Source organism: Nylanderia fulva, unplaced genomic scaffold, assembly GCF_048542155.1.
Source record: "Nylanderia fulva isolate GAGA-0341 unplaced genomic scaffold, ASM4854215v1 Scaffold27, whole genome shotgun sequence".
NCBI classification, from domain to species: domain Eukaryota; kingdom Metazoa; phylum Arthropoda; class Insecta; order Hymenoptera; family Formicidae; genus Nylanderia; species Nylanderia fulva.
Window position 1 is genome coordinate 1875914 of NW_028190336.1, and position 18915 is coordinate 1894828.

At 32.2% G+C, this 18915-nt stretch overlaps 2 protein-coding genes and 1 pseudogene across 15 annotated transcripts in view; 2 read left to right on the plus strand and 1 right to left on the minus strand.

Moving 5' to 3' along the window:
• Nucleotides 1–1037: 1037 nt before the first annotated feature.
• eIF1A (eukaryotic translation initiation factor 1A) lies at nt 1038–3424 on the plus strand. The gene is made up of 5 exons (XM_029303502.2): nt 1038–1372; nt 1573–1656; nt 1759–1995; nt 2180–2280; nt 2462–3424. The coding sequence occupies exons 1-5, from the start codon at nt 1357–1359 to the stop codon at nt 2465–2467; spliced, it is 444 nt and encodes a 147-aa protein (XP_029159335.1). The 5' UTR covers nt 1038–1356; the 3' UTR covers nt 2468–3424.
• A 2261-nt stretch (nt 3425–5685) lies between these two features.
• Nucleotides 5686–18915, minus strand: part of LOC114931530 (uncharacterized) — an 86519-nt gene continuing 73289 nt past the window's right edge. For 4 of the 14 annotated variants that reach the window (XR_014924940.1, XR_014924939.1, XR_014924938.1 and 1 more), the window contains 5 exons: nt 18399–18470; nt 16167–17414; nt 11627–11837; nt 10457–10554; nt 8085–8150 (listed from right to left, as the gene is read on the minus strand). Coding sequence is in view for 5 of the 14 variants with exons in the window: in XM_085483827.1 (XP_085339953.1) it covers nt 8144–8150; nt 11627–11837; nt 16167–17414; nt 18399–18470 (1538 nt within the window). In the remaining 9 variants the exon portion in view is untranslated. Of the gene's footprint in view, nt 7901–8071; nt 8151–10456; nt 10555–11626; nt 11838–16137; nt 17415–18398; nt 18471–18915 lie in introns of those variants that run through there. The other 10 variants (XR_014924937.1, XM_085483828.1, XM_085483829.1 and 7 more) reach the window with 10 other exon arrangements.
• LOC146722807 (uncharacterized) lies at nt 12927–13988 on the plus strand (annotated as a pseudogene).

Below are 18915 nucleotides of genomic sequence, written 5' to 3' on the forward strand. Positions count from 1 at the left end.
TAACCTTCAAATGGCTATTCAAGGTCAAATCAATGACACCATCTCATGTCCCCCTTGAAACCATACAACTTTTATCTGAAACATTTTTGTCTTAAATTTTTGGATTTTGAGAAATTTTAGTGGAAAGATTAAAATGGCCTACCCTGTATATATATATATATATATATATATATATATATATATATATATATATATATCTGATAAATTAAGTTTTAATATTGTATTTATTATATAATTTCAGAAAACATGCGAGTGATTTTTAATTACAAAAAGTTAACATATTCGTTAATTACACTCGATTTTCAATATTGCATCTGTATGGAAAAGTAGTTCATTTACATATATATATGTAAATATAACTAAATATAAAATAGTAATAAATATATATATATATATATATATATATATATATATGCAATAATTTATTTTTTAAAACGTACGTGTGATTTATACAGGTTTCTCTCTGGTTTATATAATTATATAATGTTAAAAACATTTTGCCAAAGTTGAAAATTAATCAATAAATTTTATTTGGGACATATATATATATTATAAACTCACATATAGTTTTTTTCTAATTTAAAAATTTTTTAATACAAATAATTTTAATTCTATTAAGAAAGTTATGTACGATTGTGAATGCAAATATTTATATTCAAGTTACAAAATATGTTTTATAATATAATATATATATTATTTCCAAATTTCTATATAATAGAAATTTAAAAATATTAAATAACATGAAAAAAAATGTTTACCTAACAAATATTTCAAAATTTGATTAATTAATTAATTAAGACAAAATCAATAATTTATTCTGATTAATTAATGGAATAAATATTCAAAAAATTAATCAGATATAGGATGTGTTCAAAATTGTTACCTGTAGGGTAAAGTAGTAATTGACCAATCAGAGTAGAAGAAGCAAGGAAATTTCTTTGTCCGAACGCACCCTTAATGACGTTGACAGTTAGCCAATCCCGTTACGTATTTATTACTCTGAATACTCTCATTCGGAAATTGTGTCACAATTTGGTCACAATCAACGGAAGTCTGGGACTCTCGAGTCAACTTGATCATTAAATCGAAATTTTCTGCAAGTTGTTCTATCGCATGCACATTAATTCAACAATTACAAATAACAGGAATAATTATCATCTGGAAGTCGAACTCGGCGAAATAGGTGAATACTTCTTCTAGATTGGCATTTCCTTCCTTTGGCTAGAAAACTGTAGACTGTAGACTGCCAGTGCTCAAGGCCATTCAAACTCTTCGTCGTCCAAGATTGAAGGTGTCGAGATAACGAGTAATTATAATTGTCATTAACATCTTTGACGCTGCCTGTTTTAAAACATCATGCCAAAGAATAAAGGTCAGTAAGATTGCATTTGATATATTTATCGTCCTTCGCTTAAATTTTATTGGTTTTAATTATTGCACCGTTTATCCCGCAATGTGGTTAAGTTTGACTTAACCTATTTAACGTCAAGCTTATTTCAAACACTCATGTTATATTTTCTCGCGTGAATTTCATTGAGCATTATCATGTTAAGAATGACGCTTTGCCCATAGGAAAGGGAGGTAAAAATAGGAGAAGAGGAAAGAATGAGAACGAGACCGAAAAGAGAGAGTTGGTGTTCAAGGAGGATGGACAAGGTGAGAGTGCAATGAGAGGAATATAAATAACTAAAGCGTTGCGATTGAAAATGCATTCGCGTTTTTTTACTTTAGTAAACTCACAGTATTTATTTTGTGCAGAGTATGCCCAAGTGACAAAAATGTTGGGTAACGGTAGATTAGAAGCTATGTGCTTTGATGGGATCAAGCGGTTGTGCCACATTCGAGGAAAGCTTCGGAAGAAAGTGTGGATAAACCAGGGAGATATTATATTAATTGGTTTACGAGATTATCAGGATGCTAAAGCGGATGTCATATTGAAATATACTTCTGATGAAGCACGTAACTTGAAAACTTATGGTGAATTCCCAGAAACTGGTAAGTGATATATTTAATATATGACATTTTATATTCATTTATATATAGTACAAATATACATATATGTAAAGGTGACTGCAATAAAACATTTATTCTTTGTGTTTAAAACATTTATATTTTATCGCATTAATCTATATACATCTCTATAGTGTTTTTTTCTTACTAATGTGATATCGTATTTTAGTGCGTATCAATGATACAGTTACCTTCGTCGAAGATGGATTTGATGAAGACATTGAGTTTGGTGATGAAATTAGTGACAATGATGAAGATGATGTTGACAATGTAAGATTTTTTATCTTTAGAAATTATATTATTTTTATAACTTATTTTTATTCTCTGATAATCTGTTTAACTTTATTTACAGTGTTTATTTTAATCTTTTTCTGCAATATTTAATTAAAAAATTTTCTCTTTTTATTTATACTATTATATTTAATTAAAATATATTATATTTTGCTTACAGATCTGATGACCTGCAGTGTAATAAAAAAAAGGTCATAAAAATGGGGATATCTATTCATTTCACAAAATACAATTATATGTCAAAGTTTTCTTCTGCGAATATCTCATTTCCCTATATGTATCTACAAATAAATTCAGTTCATGGGTAATGTGTTCCAGTTTGAGTAGTCAAACTTGATATTTGTAAGTTTTATAGGAACATAAATTCTTTTTTATTAGGAAAATTATAGATCATATTTAAAATATACTAAATTTAAATCTTACATTATTTCATATACACTACATGTCAAATTAGCTCGATTTATATTTGTGTACAGAATCAATATGTGTGATCAGTTTTGTGACCATTTCTCTGTATTTCTCTATACTTTATACATATTATCTGCCAACAATACACGCTGTCATACAATGTACACCGTCATTTAAACAGAAAATAGAAATGTACATCACAGTGAGTATTGTTTTATATGTTGAAATGTCTCGCTCTAAAATATCCATCGAGAAACGAAGTTGCATATGATTAGAGACTTCTGTCAAACTTTGAGATTTTAGAGCAATTAGTAAATTGCTAATTGATTAATTAAAAGACAACTCCTAAGGATAGCTCCTAGTAACAAAAAAACTATTTGATCTTAACATGATTATTATAGTTTGATTGCTTTCATGCTATGTTGTTAATGATGATACAATCTTTTGTTACGATGAATAATGTGTGTGCCAGATGTAATTTTCGGGACATACGTTTTGTTTTGTATTTCAGTGCAATTGTTCAATAAATGTTATTCTTCGTTGCATCGAAAGAGGACTATAATGTGCGCTACATTTCGACAATTAACATCTGTTAGTAACGATGAAAATATACAATAGATCATTTTTGTCTTAATAAAAGAATCTGGAAAGTAATGTTATTATTTAGTTATATACAATTAAGTGGAACAATAAAATATAATTATATAAACTCGAATTTTTTTTCATATGTTGAATAAAATTTGCGTATGTTTAACAAATTATAAAATTGGAGCAATATTTATATTCTTCTTTTTTCAGAACTCATCTTTTCCTTTTTAACGATTAACTTAAAAATAAAGTAAATAAGATCTATCGTAATTCCATTATTAACAAGAACATGTAAAGTTGGTTACTCGATTCTGTGGAAGTTCGTGTTACAGCTTTTCCACAATATTGATTGGTTCTCCCTATATTAAGTAATTATGCGATGAATATTTATATTTTACAATGTTATGTTATATTGATAAGAGCTGTGTCATTGCTATTATTTTATTGATATTTTGTAAAAAGTTAAAAATTAAGACTTTTATAAGTCCTAGGACATTTTATTCTGGCTCATTTTATAGGTCTTGAAGGACCTTTAAAATGCGCCCAGATTGGTTGTCCTAGGGCAACACATTTTAATTTTTAAATATTATTTAAAAATTTAATTATCAAATTCACGTTTTAAATCATCAGCTCATTTTTATCAAAAGAAATTAATAGAGTTTCAATAAACTTTATGTAATAATTTTTTTTAATATTAATCTTTTTAATATAAAATTGAAAATAGCGCGCGTAACGCGCGCATGTGTTACTCTAATCTCTTTCCAAAAAATATGTTATTAACATTGTTATCGCTTTACCGCGATACTACGTGATTAAATTTAGCATTAATATTTGCAGCTAAATATTACTATGATTATAACATTAAATGTTAAAAATATCTCAGCTAAAACTTTGCTTCTTTGATCCTGGTCGATCAAACGAAAGTAGTGCCGAATATGATGTAGTAATACTTTACGTCGTCTACTTCTTGAAACGAATATAATCGTATGTTTTATAAAGAAGATTACCTTAAAATTCATTGTAATTAATATTCTCTTAACATAGTAATAAAGAATAACGTCGTCAAAAGATCTCTATATATAAACTTCAGCGACAATATATTATTTACTATATTTACGCGTGGAAAACTTTGTGTAGTGAAGTGCGATAAATATAATTATTGTAAATATAAAATAATAGAAGAAACAGTGCAGTGATCAGTGTATATGTCAAACCATATATGAGATTATAGCAGAGTAGCAGTGGAACATTACAGCGGATATATATTATTAAAGCAGAGAGGTTTAGATAATTGACTCAACGCAATGTGAGTTTGTTTTTTGTTTATGTTTTTAATTATTAATTTGTCTCTTTTCACGTCTCTGTCGAATTTATACGATACATTTATATGCAGCTTTCATTTAAAGAACGAATGAAAATAAGTGTTTTAAAATTGACTCGCGTGCTTATTTATGCTACCAGTGCATCTTGATGTGGTTATTATAAAATGTTCTGTGTTTCTCTCTATAATTATATATCATATATCTTTTATTGAGCTTTCTAAATTAATTTATTGATGCAGATTACACATTACACGTAATCAAAATTAAATAATATATTACGCATTACACGTAATCAAAACTAAATAATATATTTAAAATATAAAATGTGTAATTTTTAAAATTAATTTTTTTTTGTTTTTATTATATTTGCATATCTATAATATTATATTATTCAATATTATTATTCTCAATAATATCAATTTTCAATACTATCAATAATATTATTATTCAATATTAATATATATTTTATCATTATACTGCTGTAATGTTATTACGTGCAGTTGGTGGTAACCCAGATTGTGCGAAACTTTGTTCGGCTTATTGTATCAGGTCACTGAAGAATCTAGTACATCAATGTTCTGATGATGATAAATGACGTTAATATTAGATGCAATATGTTTGCAATATATAAAGATTGACAGCATAAGGAAATTAAAAATGTATTACTATTGCACATAGAATATATAATTTGTTGAGTAATAGTCTTGCACATTTTGAAGTGTTTTTTTAAATAATTCTACGCTTGCGTGTGTGTCTGCTGAGATACACGACTCGAACCGTGTTGCATATCTCGCGAAAATAGATGATTTTCGCTGGGAAAAGCGTTTGTATTGTTCTATAGTTATATAGAATTTATAATGTGAAGAATATATACTTACGTAAAATTAATTTTTTCCATTCTTCACGTTTAAAGTACATCTTTTTCTAAGATGCTAAAAATGCTTGAAAGAAAAATACATTAAATGATGATTGATTATTTAGTATAATATCCAAATATGAATAAAAGGCGAATATTTTTCGTTCTTTTTCTTTGTTTATGTTTATATTACTATAGAGGACGTTGTAATTCTGATGCAACATTTTATTTATTATGCCGCTGATAGTTCTATCACACAATATTATATAATAAATTATAGTCTCTTTCTTCTTTGATATCTTGACGCCATGCAATGCCATTTTAATGATAATGCCATTATAATATTAAAAAGGGACATGTAATTAGTATAGGGGAAAGTATGCGTGGTTGCTTGATGTGTTACGTTGAAAATTAACTTGTACAAAAGTGTGCGAAATATAAAGCATTAATTCAACATTGGTACATCAATGTTCTGATGATGATAAATGACGTTAATATTAGATGCAATATGTTTGCAGTATATATAGATTGACAGCATAAGGAAATTAAAAATGTATTACTATTGCACATAGAATATATAATTTGTTGAGTAATAGTCTTGCACATTTTGCAGTAATACATAATAATATATTGCATGTATAAAAGTATTTTCTTTCGTCGCGAGATAATCATCGACAACATTAAAGTACCAGCGTCGTCATGGCATTCGTAATGAATTATATATACTAAATGTTATACGACAGTATATAGGAGCATATTATATACTTTATTTTGATGCGCGTGTGATTGTGCCTTTGGTCCTTAGGTCAGATGGGCTCTAGGCAAGTTCTATTAAACGTAGTGTAACAGTCATTATAGACAATAATTTATAAACTTCAGATAGCATAATCATATTATATCTTTCAATATATCATATATCATACATTAATAGAATAGCTTATTTAAATTTCGTTTTAATATATTTATATATTATATGATTTTTTCTTTTCCTCATCTTTTCTGTGCTCCTTAGAACTGTGTCATACATCGAAAGCTAACACTGGTTTAGAATATTTAAATGAATCCAGATCGCAAAGTCTCAAATAATATAATTTCTACACATTATCATGTCGTTAACTTTCGCTATTTAATTTTATGCTGTTTTACGTGTGGCATGATAGAACGCTGATATAACTCTTTCGAGTTTACAAATTAATACATAACATTTGTGTCCAGATGCTCGCTATATAAATAAAATTTTTTTGTTAGCATCTTATTATTACAATCGTATCCATAGTACATTTATTTATATATATATATATATATGTATATATATATATATATATATATATATATATATATATTATATATATGTTATGCTAAGAAATTATCATATATACAATTAAAAACTGTTAGGAAATATCCTTTAAACAAGTTAAATTTATACATTATGTTCCGATGCATAAAAACATTTATATTTCTCACTGTTAATCAAATCAACATGGTGCGCGAAATAATCGGCACCTCTCTCCTTCGTTCGTCATTTTTTTATTATGCCTGAATTCGTGACTTGAGTCGAGTAACAACAAGAAATTTCCTTATTCCCGTTTCAGAATTTATCAATTATATCCATTGTCGAAAGTATCAATGAAGAATATATATATTCGTTCATTTATTGCCGATCTATTAAGCGATGGATAGAGATGATGTATAACCATCCTACAGTTTAAATGGACTATTCTCGCGAGAATAATATTAATCTAGACGATCGCTCGGTACGAAATGATCGATCCAACTATCCTCTGCTGCTGCACTCCTACCTAAAGATTCACATCTTTTTCTTTTCCATCATTTATCCTTTCCTCCCTTCCATTTCGCATTATAGCTTTGAACAACACGAGAAAGGCGTTGTACATGGACGGGTTGGCATAGTGAAGACTAGCTGATCGGCTAGTCGGACTAGCAACGACATACATAGACACATCATTATCGATCGCGAGATTATTAACGCAAACAAGTAAGGCAACCGAGCGAAACGGAAAGGCAAGTAAATCCGAAGCATAGGCCATGAGCAGCGTGGTAGTAAATCATCGTGCATGCTTTTATATGGCTTCAGAAAGAGACAGCATCTTTAAATGCTTTTCTGGCCCTACATAATCGAAAACTTGACGCTCGAGGACGCGTCAAGTTGAAAGAGTCAAGATGCTTCGTTAAAAATTAATTTCGAGCGAGGGACTCGACGTCGGAAACACGTCGACGAATCCTCTCTTTTTTTATTTATCATGAAGGTTCGAAGGGCAGCAGCGTGTTCTATTCCTAGTGGTCCTTTTTTTCTTCCGTCATGAATGTGTCCATGATCTTCTGCATAGATTCTCGCAAATCATCCGCGCCACTGGGTCCTACAGATGATACTGTTCTCGATTCCGTTCGTGTGGTCGTTGTTATACTGCAAAAGATGATTCTCTTAAGATTGTGTTTATCTACAATATACATGTAAAAAAATATATTTTTTTTATTAATATTTGATACAAGTAAAAAAATATAAAAGGATAAAAATTAAAATCGCATATATGTTCTTTTAAAAGAAAAAAACAAACATTTTTGAATTTGTATATACCTTTCTCCTGTGATAGGATCCACCTCGATCGTTGTCGTTTCCATGAAGGATGGCTCGCTATGTTGCAAAAAGTCAGATTCTGCGACAACAAATGAGAACAAATCAAACATTTTGTGTGACTTTCGCGGCGGATTTCGCTATTTCGTTGCTGCATGTTTTACATAGAGAACAAGAATACGAATCGTATATATCTCTCAAATTTTACATCATGCCCAAAACAAGGGGATAAGACTAGACACATATAAAAAAAGTTACAACATCGCTAAACATTTGACGATACATAATATATAGATATAATACGCATTTTCACTCAACCAGCCAAACTATATATGCAACCGTTTTTTTTTTACGTGATATTTTTTCTGCACGTAGATGTATCTCACAACAGATGTATACTTTTCGCGTATTTTATAATATACATCCTTGTACAATTTTTTTACTGCATGTACTATTCATTTTCTTGTACTGTGATGCTAATTACTTTTATATGTGTATGCTACAAGCTGTATATATCATCAAACTCGGCCGAATTCCTATGTCTTAATTGTAATTTAAAAACGTATTATATAATAACAACACTCCACATATACAGGATCTTTAGTAAATCATGTTACAATCGACGAGGAAATAATTCTTCGCTATATTTTTGCATACTTTTCTACAGGAAAATATGTCGTCAATTATACTATGATTTCTTTAATCTACCCTGTATATTCTCATATATGCAAAAAGATAAAAAATATAGTTATAGTACACAGAAATTTTGAATCCTAAATAGCAGTTTGTCTGATTCTTTTCAATTCCAATAATAACTATATACGCATATTCTTTTAAACTTAAAGATGAAAATATTATAAGTGATTAAATTGAATATTATTAAATTCAATTTAATAAAATAAAATAAAATTTTATATCTCTCGCGTCTATTTAAAAATTTTTTATATTTTCTATTTCTTGCAAATATATGTAATTATTCTCTGCCATTTAGGATCAAAGAATTAATTTTGTTTCATAGGAAGACAGCACCGCTTAGAAATAAACGCTCGTTGATCTGTAGTTAATTAAATACACGACGACATTATATTACTGAGCAATATTCTGAATACTTCTCAGTACGATTGTGCTTGAACGCAGCGAGCTTGTGTGAAGCGCTGGATAAAAGCCGCTGAACAAAGCATTTAGCAGTTAGTCGTAAGAGATGTAGGTATTCAACGTTCTCGATACAACAAAAGAGTATACTACGGTAAAAACTGAAAGTGGACTTCTTTTATATAAAAAATGGGAAAGACACGTTCGATACGTTTGATATGTATATAAAATTTAGAAGTGTGATACTCTATAACAGAGACAAATTATCAATATTTTAACAGCATTGTTTCAAAGTGAACAATGATTTTTTAAATAGAATAAATTAAAATTAAAAATTTTTAATTTAACAAATATTTTAGTACATATTATAATTGCATACAAAAAATTTTCTTGAGTAAAGCGTGTTGTCAAAGTCTTAAATATCATGCTTTTCTATCATCCGCTGGTTTTGACCGTAGTTTTGCAATCGTAAATAAAACGCTCCATGAAATTTGGCAACTATTTTATATATAGGAGCCCGTACTAACTACATTAGTTAGTATTGTTAGACGAACGGTCAGATAGAATGCTAGAATATTACTGCGAAATTTGGCAATATTAACTCCTGGTGTGGATAGGACGACATCCTTGCGGATTTAAAGTTCTTCAGGGCGACGATACAAAATTATTCTACTTGAGTCGATCCTCATGTCTGACACATTGACAGGAAATATATCGTATAGATTATACACAGGGAAATTCGTGTGTTCAGGGATGTTCAATTAATAAAGTATCTGTCACGCGATGATCAACGAATAGACATGTCTTAGTCATCGAAATGCTCGTGTCTATGTTTTACTTTAAACTATAGCGTATCGCTGATAAGAAAAGAGATTATAGGTTCAAGGAATGAAAAGATGAAATAAAAGCATCTTCTATTCCGATTGCTCAGGGATTGAAATTGATATAATTTCGGCAAATCTAATTTTCGATACGGATACAACTAATCTAAATTTGCTTCGAAAATATATCAATTTTAATCCCTTTCATATTGTGATATACGTTACATTTTTGCGGGATCGACAGGGAAAATTCAGTAGGGGATATTAAGAAGCTGTAGTACATCAGTCGGTGCAACGCAACTCGTTCTCATTTCAGAATAAGAGCTTGAGAGAGTTATCTGAGTACCATTTCAGAAGTTTGTCGTATATTTATCTATATATATCGACAAGATTCGGAGAAAGCCATTCTCGCGCACACTTGTGCTTATATGTGTAAAATACGATATATCTATGTACATACACTTAAATTACTTACATGACGATTCGCCTAACAATCCTAACGTGACTAAAAACACGATTGTTGGTCCCTCTACACTTTAGCTTTATCTTGAGTTGCTTATTGTCAGAAGAGAGCTAGAAGGGTAAAAGTAAACTATAGGATGCTCGAAATAAAAAAAAAGATAAAACAAAAAATGGGGAAAACTAAAAAAAAAGAAGAAAAAGAGCTTAGTTTCGTGCACAACACTAAGTATAAAATAAAACATATCTTTCTATATCAATAAAAAAGTTGTGTCCCGATAATAGGACACCGCTGCGACGAATGCAAACTAAAGTCGATAAGATGCAAACAGATACAATCATGCGGGATATTAAAATTCATGCATAAACTGTATTATAGAAAAAAGAAAGCTTGCTTCTTCTTGTTTATACAAATTTACCTGTCTTCGAGTGGTAAATCAATTTATCACACATACGCGATGTATTTGGTATTGTACAGAAGATTAACCCTATATGTGACAGAAGGCAGTTTAGTTTTACAGAAGTATCATTTGTTACAATCATCGCCAAGATTATTGAAATCTTGTTACACATGTCATTTAGTTGAAATTTCACTTTCCGTTCATGTTATCATATAAATGATTTTGAAACTATTGCGATTGCATTTAATGCTTGAAGATAGACTCCAGTATTACAAGTATGCAAATATCACGTTTAATAAAATTTTCTATCAATAATATTGCATATTTCTGGGACATTACATACTTTATAAATATTTACATTTTTTAATATTATATAATTTATATATAAAAATACCTCCTTTCTCTAATATACTACCTTTATTATAATCGAAAAAATCTTTTAATCCTGTATCTTTTTTCAAAAATAGATAGGTTTCAAATAATATTGTTTTTCTGATTATTATAACTTAAGAATCTTCATTTACAAAATGTTACATATTAATTTGCAAATATTGATATATATATATATATATATATATATATATATATATATATATTAAAGAAAAATTTCAATTTTTAAGAATTGTATCCCTGAATGTAAAAGCAAGATACAAGTAACATAATATCAAATCGACAGCTTAAATCTCCATTATCTGATAAAAGCTGTTGACTTTAAAAAAAAGCTTCAACATTACTCAAAAAAGTGGTATAAATATTTTAATAAATAATGTGAAGGGTAATCGTACCCGGCTTGCCTCGGGATATTGTTAGATAAGGTGTAGATGACACGTCGAAACATTTGTGGCTCCAGAGCAAGTATAAGCGCTATTAGAAGCACCAGCGCAGCAACAGCTATACTCATCCAACACGCGCAGCTGGCTCTACCAGGTGTCTTCGTCCTAGTCTTCGCTTCTATTACATTGCTCGAACAAACCGACGATACCATATTGTGTGCTTCTGCCATTTAAAGATTATCAATTGCATGAATTATCGTCGGAAACATTGAATTTTGATGAATTGATTGATTGATCTTGATGAGAGACGCTCCACCGCCGTGATTAGTAATGAATAAGCCAAAAATAATATCGAAATAGTCACATATTCTGTTGAATTGAACCAAATTTATCGTAACGATTTTTTTGAGGATCAATGATATTATTAAATAATTAATTTCATTATCTTTTTTAACAATATATACAGGGTGAGCCATTTGAATCTATCACCCCAAATATTTCCGTTCCCTTGCATTTTACAAGAAAATGTTTCAGATAAAAGTTATATGGTTTCGAGGGGGACATAAGATGGTGTCAATAAGTTGACCTCGAATAGTTGCTTAAAGGTCACATGAAGGTCACCTTCAATATGTTAAATGGAACTGCCTATTTTTTATTGCATATTCTTGTAGCTTATCTCGAGACGTTTCCAAAACACTATAAACAAATGTATTTTCGTTAAGTATTTTTCGAGTTGTGAGGCTTGAAAGCTACAGTGTTCTGTAACGTTCTGTTCGTTAAGTAGTTTCCGAGTTGTGAGTCATCTGAATAGTCAGAACATCTGAAGGTCATCAGATATGTGGCTGTTTTAAAAATTTCAAGATGGCGGACAAAAGTTTTAGTCAACCGATTTTCACCAAATTAAGTTTACGAGGGTTTTTGGGGTTGCTGGTCACGAATCTGAAGTCAGATTTACAAAATTCAAAATGGCGGTTCCAAAATGGCAAACAATTTTAATTGGATGGTGCGCCAGCACCAAATTTAAGTGCGGCTAAAACTTTCGTCCGCCATCTTGGAACCGCCATCTTGGAACCACCATCTTGGAACAGCTATTTTGAATTTTGCAAATCCGATCTCGAATTCGTGAGCAGCGACCCTAACGATGCACGACTAGTTCATGTAGCTCTTCCGCTAGGTTGCTATGACCATGACTACATATCATCCTGCAATCAAAAAGCAGACGTGAATGCTTAAATAGCAACGATATCTCCGCTTATTTGTATCTATTGAGAAATCAATACTTTTAGAACTCAAATAATTACCCATCTTTAATATGGCAGCCTACCCACCAAACGAAATCGTGGACATGATTAAAATATTGGGGGAATGTAGGAATAATTTTTCGAGAGCTGAACGTCTGTATGCTCAACGTTATCCTGATAGACGGCATCCAACTAGGGTAACCATTAAAACCCTTACGAAGAGAGCAAGTGATGGGTCTATGGTTCGCCGATCACGACATCATGAATATGATGTTAATGATAATCATGTTATAACCATTTTAGCGAAAATTTATCGCGATCGTCATATTAGCACTCGTCAAATCGAAAGAGAAATTGGCATACCTCAGCGAACAGTTGCGAGAATATTAAAGGCGAGAAAATTTCATGCATATCACATTACGTTGACACAACGTTTGAATTTTAATGATTATTTACTTCGTGTAAATTTTTGTGAATGGGCTCTGCAAATGATCCAACAAAATGAAAACTTTTTCCGGTACGTACTCTTTTCGGATGAGGCAACTTTCAGTAGCAATGGAACTTTAAATAGACATAATTGTCACTACTGGTCCGATGAAAATCCCCATTGGTTTCGTTCAATTAATTTTCAAAATCGTTGGTCTTTAATGGTCTGGTGTGGCATCGTAAATGGCTATTTAATAGGTCTTTATTTTTTTGAAGAAAACGTTAACGGACAAAACTTTTTGCAGTTTCTTCGAGACGATTTACCGGTACTATTGGAAGATGTTGATTTATTCACCAGAGAACGGATGTGGCTTCAATTGGATGGTGCGCCAGCACATTATTCAAATATTGTAAGAAATTATTTGAATAACCGATACAATGGTAGGTGGATTGGGAGATTGGGCGCAGTCGCGTGGCCTCCTCGTTCGCCAGATCTAACTTCTCCCGATTTTTTCTTGTAGGGAATGCTGAAAAATATTGTCTATAGCGAAAAACCAACAACCAAGAAGAATATGAAGGAACGTATTCGGACTGCTTGTGCCGCAATATCTCAAGAAATTCTTTTGAGAACAGTCACATCATTCAGAAGGCGTATCGACCTATGCATTCAAGAAAATGGACGTAATTTCGAACATTTAATTCGCTAAATAAAGCACCCCGATAGTGAAAGGCAAGGGGATTCACGTAAATAAAGCACCCCGATAGTGAGAGGCAAGGGGACTCACGTAAATAAAGCACCCCAAAGGGAACAAAAAACTACCACGTCCACGCCGTTGTTCCTGGGTAGTGCTAAGAGTAGTAATTTCTATTAATTTCGGCTAAAAATTTCGTCCGTCATTTTGGAACCGCCATTTTGAATTTTGTAAATCTGACTTCAGATTCGTGACCAGCAACCCCAAAAACCCTCGTAAACTTAATTTGGTGAAAATCGGTTGACTAAAACTTTTAAAACCGCCATCTTGAAATTTTTAAAACAGCCACATATCTGATGACCTTCAGATGTTCTGACTATTCAGATGACTCACAACTCGGAAACTACTTAACGAACAGAACGTTACAGAACACTGTAGCTTTCAAGCCTCACAACTCGAAAAATACTTAACGAAAATACATTTGTTTATAGTGTTTTGGAAACGTCTCGAGATAAGCTACAAGAATATGCAATAAAAAATAGGCAGTTCCATTTAACATATTGAAGGTGACCTTCATGTGACCTTTAAGCAACTATTCGAGGTCAACTTATTGACACCATCTTATGTCCCCCTCGAAACCATATAACTTTTATCTGAAACATTTTCTTGTAAAATGCAAGGGAACGGAAATATTTGGGGTGATAGATTCAAATGGCTCACCCTGTATAATTAAATTTATCAATTTGTAAAATATTATCAATTCTAATTAGAAGTATCTAAAAAATAAATAAAAATTCAATGCCATTTAAATTTTAGGAATAATAAAAATAATCTCATGCAATTTTTTGAAAAGCTCAGCAAATTAGTTCATATTGTTTAGCATTAAATGATATTAAGTATTTATGCGATAAATTTATACTTTATAAAAATTTCTTAACTGTTTTTTGTGACACGTTACTTCATTTTTTTTCTTGATCGTTGTAAACTCTCGGTTTAATTAGTGCTACTTTGGCCAAACACAAAGAAATTTTGTGCGCACAATAAAAATATATGATTCTTCTTTTTGTATATCGTTTCAACATTTCGGTATATGATAGATAATACATTTAATCGCACCTAGCTAATTGTAAATGAGCCTCAAATGAAAGTATGCTAGTCCCAGAAAGCCCATATGATCATAAAATTCCATCCATCCTGTAGCCAATACCAACGAAAAAAAAAAGAAAACGACTTTATCGTCAAATGTTTCCCAAACGAAGCAACATTCAATTGTCCATTAATTGCACATATCATAATTTCTCACGAAGTGCACCTACGAAGAACAGTATTTGCGCATTCTTTGCAGACTTATATGACTGCATTTCACAAGCTTTATTTTTCCTTGAGCAAATCGTTTGCCCTTTTATACGCACGACGCCGACATAAAAGGTATAAGACAGCAAACAAATCACAGGTCATGCATTTTCCAAGCTAATAGTTTCTGTTTTACTCTTTAAAAATTTTAAAGTAACAATCAGAGAGTCAAAAATCCGTCCAAATGTTTTTACTTATTTTACGTATGTCTAAAAATTTCTTCAATCTTTTAAATATTAAATAACTTATTTTTTGCACTTTTACATGTGAAACATCTAGTAATTATGAAGAGATATATTCTAACAATAAATGAAAAGGAAACTCCGAAGTATAATAGTGAATCAACAGAGGATTTTTGACTATCTCCTGTTTCAATTTTAAAGTTTCATCCCTGGAACAGCTGTATATTCAAAATTCGAAATTTTATCTGAATTCTGTTTCAGCGATGATCATTCTAATCGCTTAAGCTCCAACACCCATATAATTATTTCATGTAATTAATTCTTTCGTTAAACAATCGCGAACACCAATATGTGCTTTTAGGTCACTATACAATTAGCGGAAAGTACAGGAAGGTGTGCATGGAGGATGCGTGCAAACAACTAAAGCTTAGCATGTCAATATAATCCATATATGCACATATATATATATATATATATATATATATATATATATCCATATACATAGATATAAATATATAATGGATATATGTAAATATATATTTTTTCTCTCTTCTATTCAGACTCGTTCACACGTATCCGAGAGGTAACCGGTTAGCGAAGGAATTCGGGGTAATATGTACATTGCTTACTTAGAAGGTTAGCTGTGAGAGTGTGGTACCTTGGTCGTCCTCCAACGGGGACAGCTCCGCACCTTCGTGCAGTGCTACATCCGACCCGCTGGAACTGCCCAATGTACGTCTCTTGCTCGGGGATCGTCTTCTAGGTTGTGGCGAACCGTCACTATCAGTGTCGCTGTGTATATCGTGCCGCGAGCTACGACCATTCTTGTTGTTGCTGACGGCGAACACATCAACAGCACCGCCGTTGCCAGAACCGGGTGACGTGTCTTGGGAATATTGTGTTATCGTTTCCCATTGTTCACCCGTCGTTGAAACCCAAGAAGTTGTCTCCCTAATCTCAGATTTTGTTAATCGCTCCTCGAGATTCTTTAGAGCACGAGCTTCCGCGTCGCCTGAGTCACCGCCACCATCACTACTGCCGGAGATCACTGTTCTTATCACCTTCTCGATTCTCTCCGTCTCTGGCAATTCTTCCATTGTTACTCGTTGCACGGTGGTGATAGTTTGCACAATACCATCAGATTCAGACTTATCAGTTTTTATCATAGTGGTAGAAGAATCTGGGAACTTGTCGCCAAAATCAAAGATCTCGCTCGGTAGAGCGCTAGCGACTTGATTTATCCTCTTGACAACTTCCTCGCGAGTTATAGGTTGTAAAGTATCGTCTTCCGAGGTCAAAGTCACGGTTCTTACCGTTTCAACGACTCCACCTGTCTTCAAAAGCTCCTCCAGTTTCTCAGGATCGATTGATGGATCGCTAGTCACTATTGTAGTTGTTGTTCGTCGTATTTCTTCTATTGGAAGTGTTATTTCCATTTTGTTGTTTGTCATAGTTTCGATCACGTCGTCTGGTTTGATTATTGGAATTGTATCCTTGAGCGATACGCTGTTTTCTTTCGTTGTTTCCTTGATTAGATCTCCGTCCGTGTATTCCCTGGTAACGTATTTAACGGTCCGCGAAACCGCTTGTGGACCTGTGATACGATCTTTCAAGGATTCTAATGGAACGGATTCGAGATTGTCGCTTGTTTGGGGTATAGAAGAATCAATTTTAAGGGGTATCTTGCTCTTTAGATTACTGTTCTTGTTCGGCGATTGCGCTTCCTGCGGTTTATGTGGCTGCTCGATCGTTTTACGTATTCGTGAGGCGTCACTAAGTTCCAGATGGAACTCGGGTTTGGTAGACGGCTTGGTGGTGGAGTGACGCGGGGCGGGAACAGGTTGCTTTGATGGAGCAGAAGTAGCATGCCTCTCTACAGTCCCATCAATCTCAGCCGAATCATGCCCTGACCCATCCAAAAGGACATGGACAAGAACAGGAACAAGGACATAAAGCACATTGATACACACTGAGAATTTCAACTCTAGCCCAGCTGCCAAAGTTGGACCCGGAAAGAGATTCGGAGCGTGTCTGCTTCGCAGTACGTATGTATACGCGCATATACACTAACAAAGGAAAGACTCGCGCTGGTGCATACACACGCACGCACGCACGCACGCATGTACGTCAGGTAAAGAGGAAAAAATAAACCGTAAAATGCGCTTCACGTGTGTGTTGCGTGTGCACGTGCACAGCGATTCTATTCGCGTATATTTAATATTAGTTAGTATCAATACTGCAACAAGGATTAGTCTGTTTATCGAAAACAAAAAAGAGTACACTCATTAAAAACGATGTCTAGTCATAGCGCTTGAATCTTACTAAAATGTACCACCGTGGAAGCAGGAATAATACGCTTTTGAATCTTTCGCAATAAAATATAGTAAATAGAGGTACATATTGCTTTGATATTCACAATAATTTTCTTCGAAACTATATAATAAAATAAAAAAGATTTCTAATCTCCATTTTTTATCAATTATTTTCAAGAAAAGGATTATTTCCTTGCGGGAGTTCTATATCATGATTTGTTAGATATTCTAGACTACATATTATCTAAACTACTCGACGAGTATAATATATACACATTAGTTTCGATAATAATCGACGAGAATGTATTGTAATAAGCTCGCAAATAAGAGCTATCTATCTTCTTTACGTGTGAATATATCAGCAAGAAGAGATCGCGGTAACTATTTAGTAAGAGACATGCGCACAGTATCGGTTAGTGTGAAAGCGTCGGCAGGTGCTAACTATGGAAGATAAAGCTAAATATAAATGAGGGTACCAAAAAACAAAGTCTGCTACCGTTATTGATCTTCGACCGAAGATGATGATCCGTGTACGTGTGAAGTCTTTTACATCTTTTACTCGAGTCATTTTACGTTACCTGTTTTCGTCGAGCTGTACGACGCCTGTTCTGCCAAATGTTGAGCCTGTCTCGCAGCCTCTTCGGTTACATCTGAAAAGGTCACACAGAGCACAAATTGAGTTCATATCGAGAATCGACAAATATGACATTGAAAGCAGTGATTCAACAAAGATTAGATGATGAATGATGTTTTCCCTGTATGGCATACCTCGGTTCATGCTTCACTAGTTGTAGTACTCCTGTTAATTTCAATGAGACATATTACTGTATAATTGTAAATACCGTGATCTCTATATGTTATAAGCTATAAACGAAAAAAAAGAGACATGATTGGTGACAAAATAAGATTCTGGTGTTTGATATAAGTAATACTTAGAAAATTATCCATTATCATGATAAGAGACGTTATAAAATGTAGCAAAACCTGAAAGCATGCATTTCAACGAATGTTATAAAATTAATGTTAAAATGCCAGATATAACTGAAAATAAGTACATCAAATAATTAAACGTAGTATATAGGTATATCGTTTATT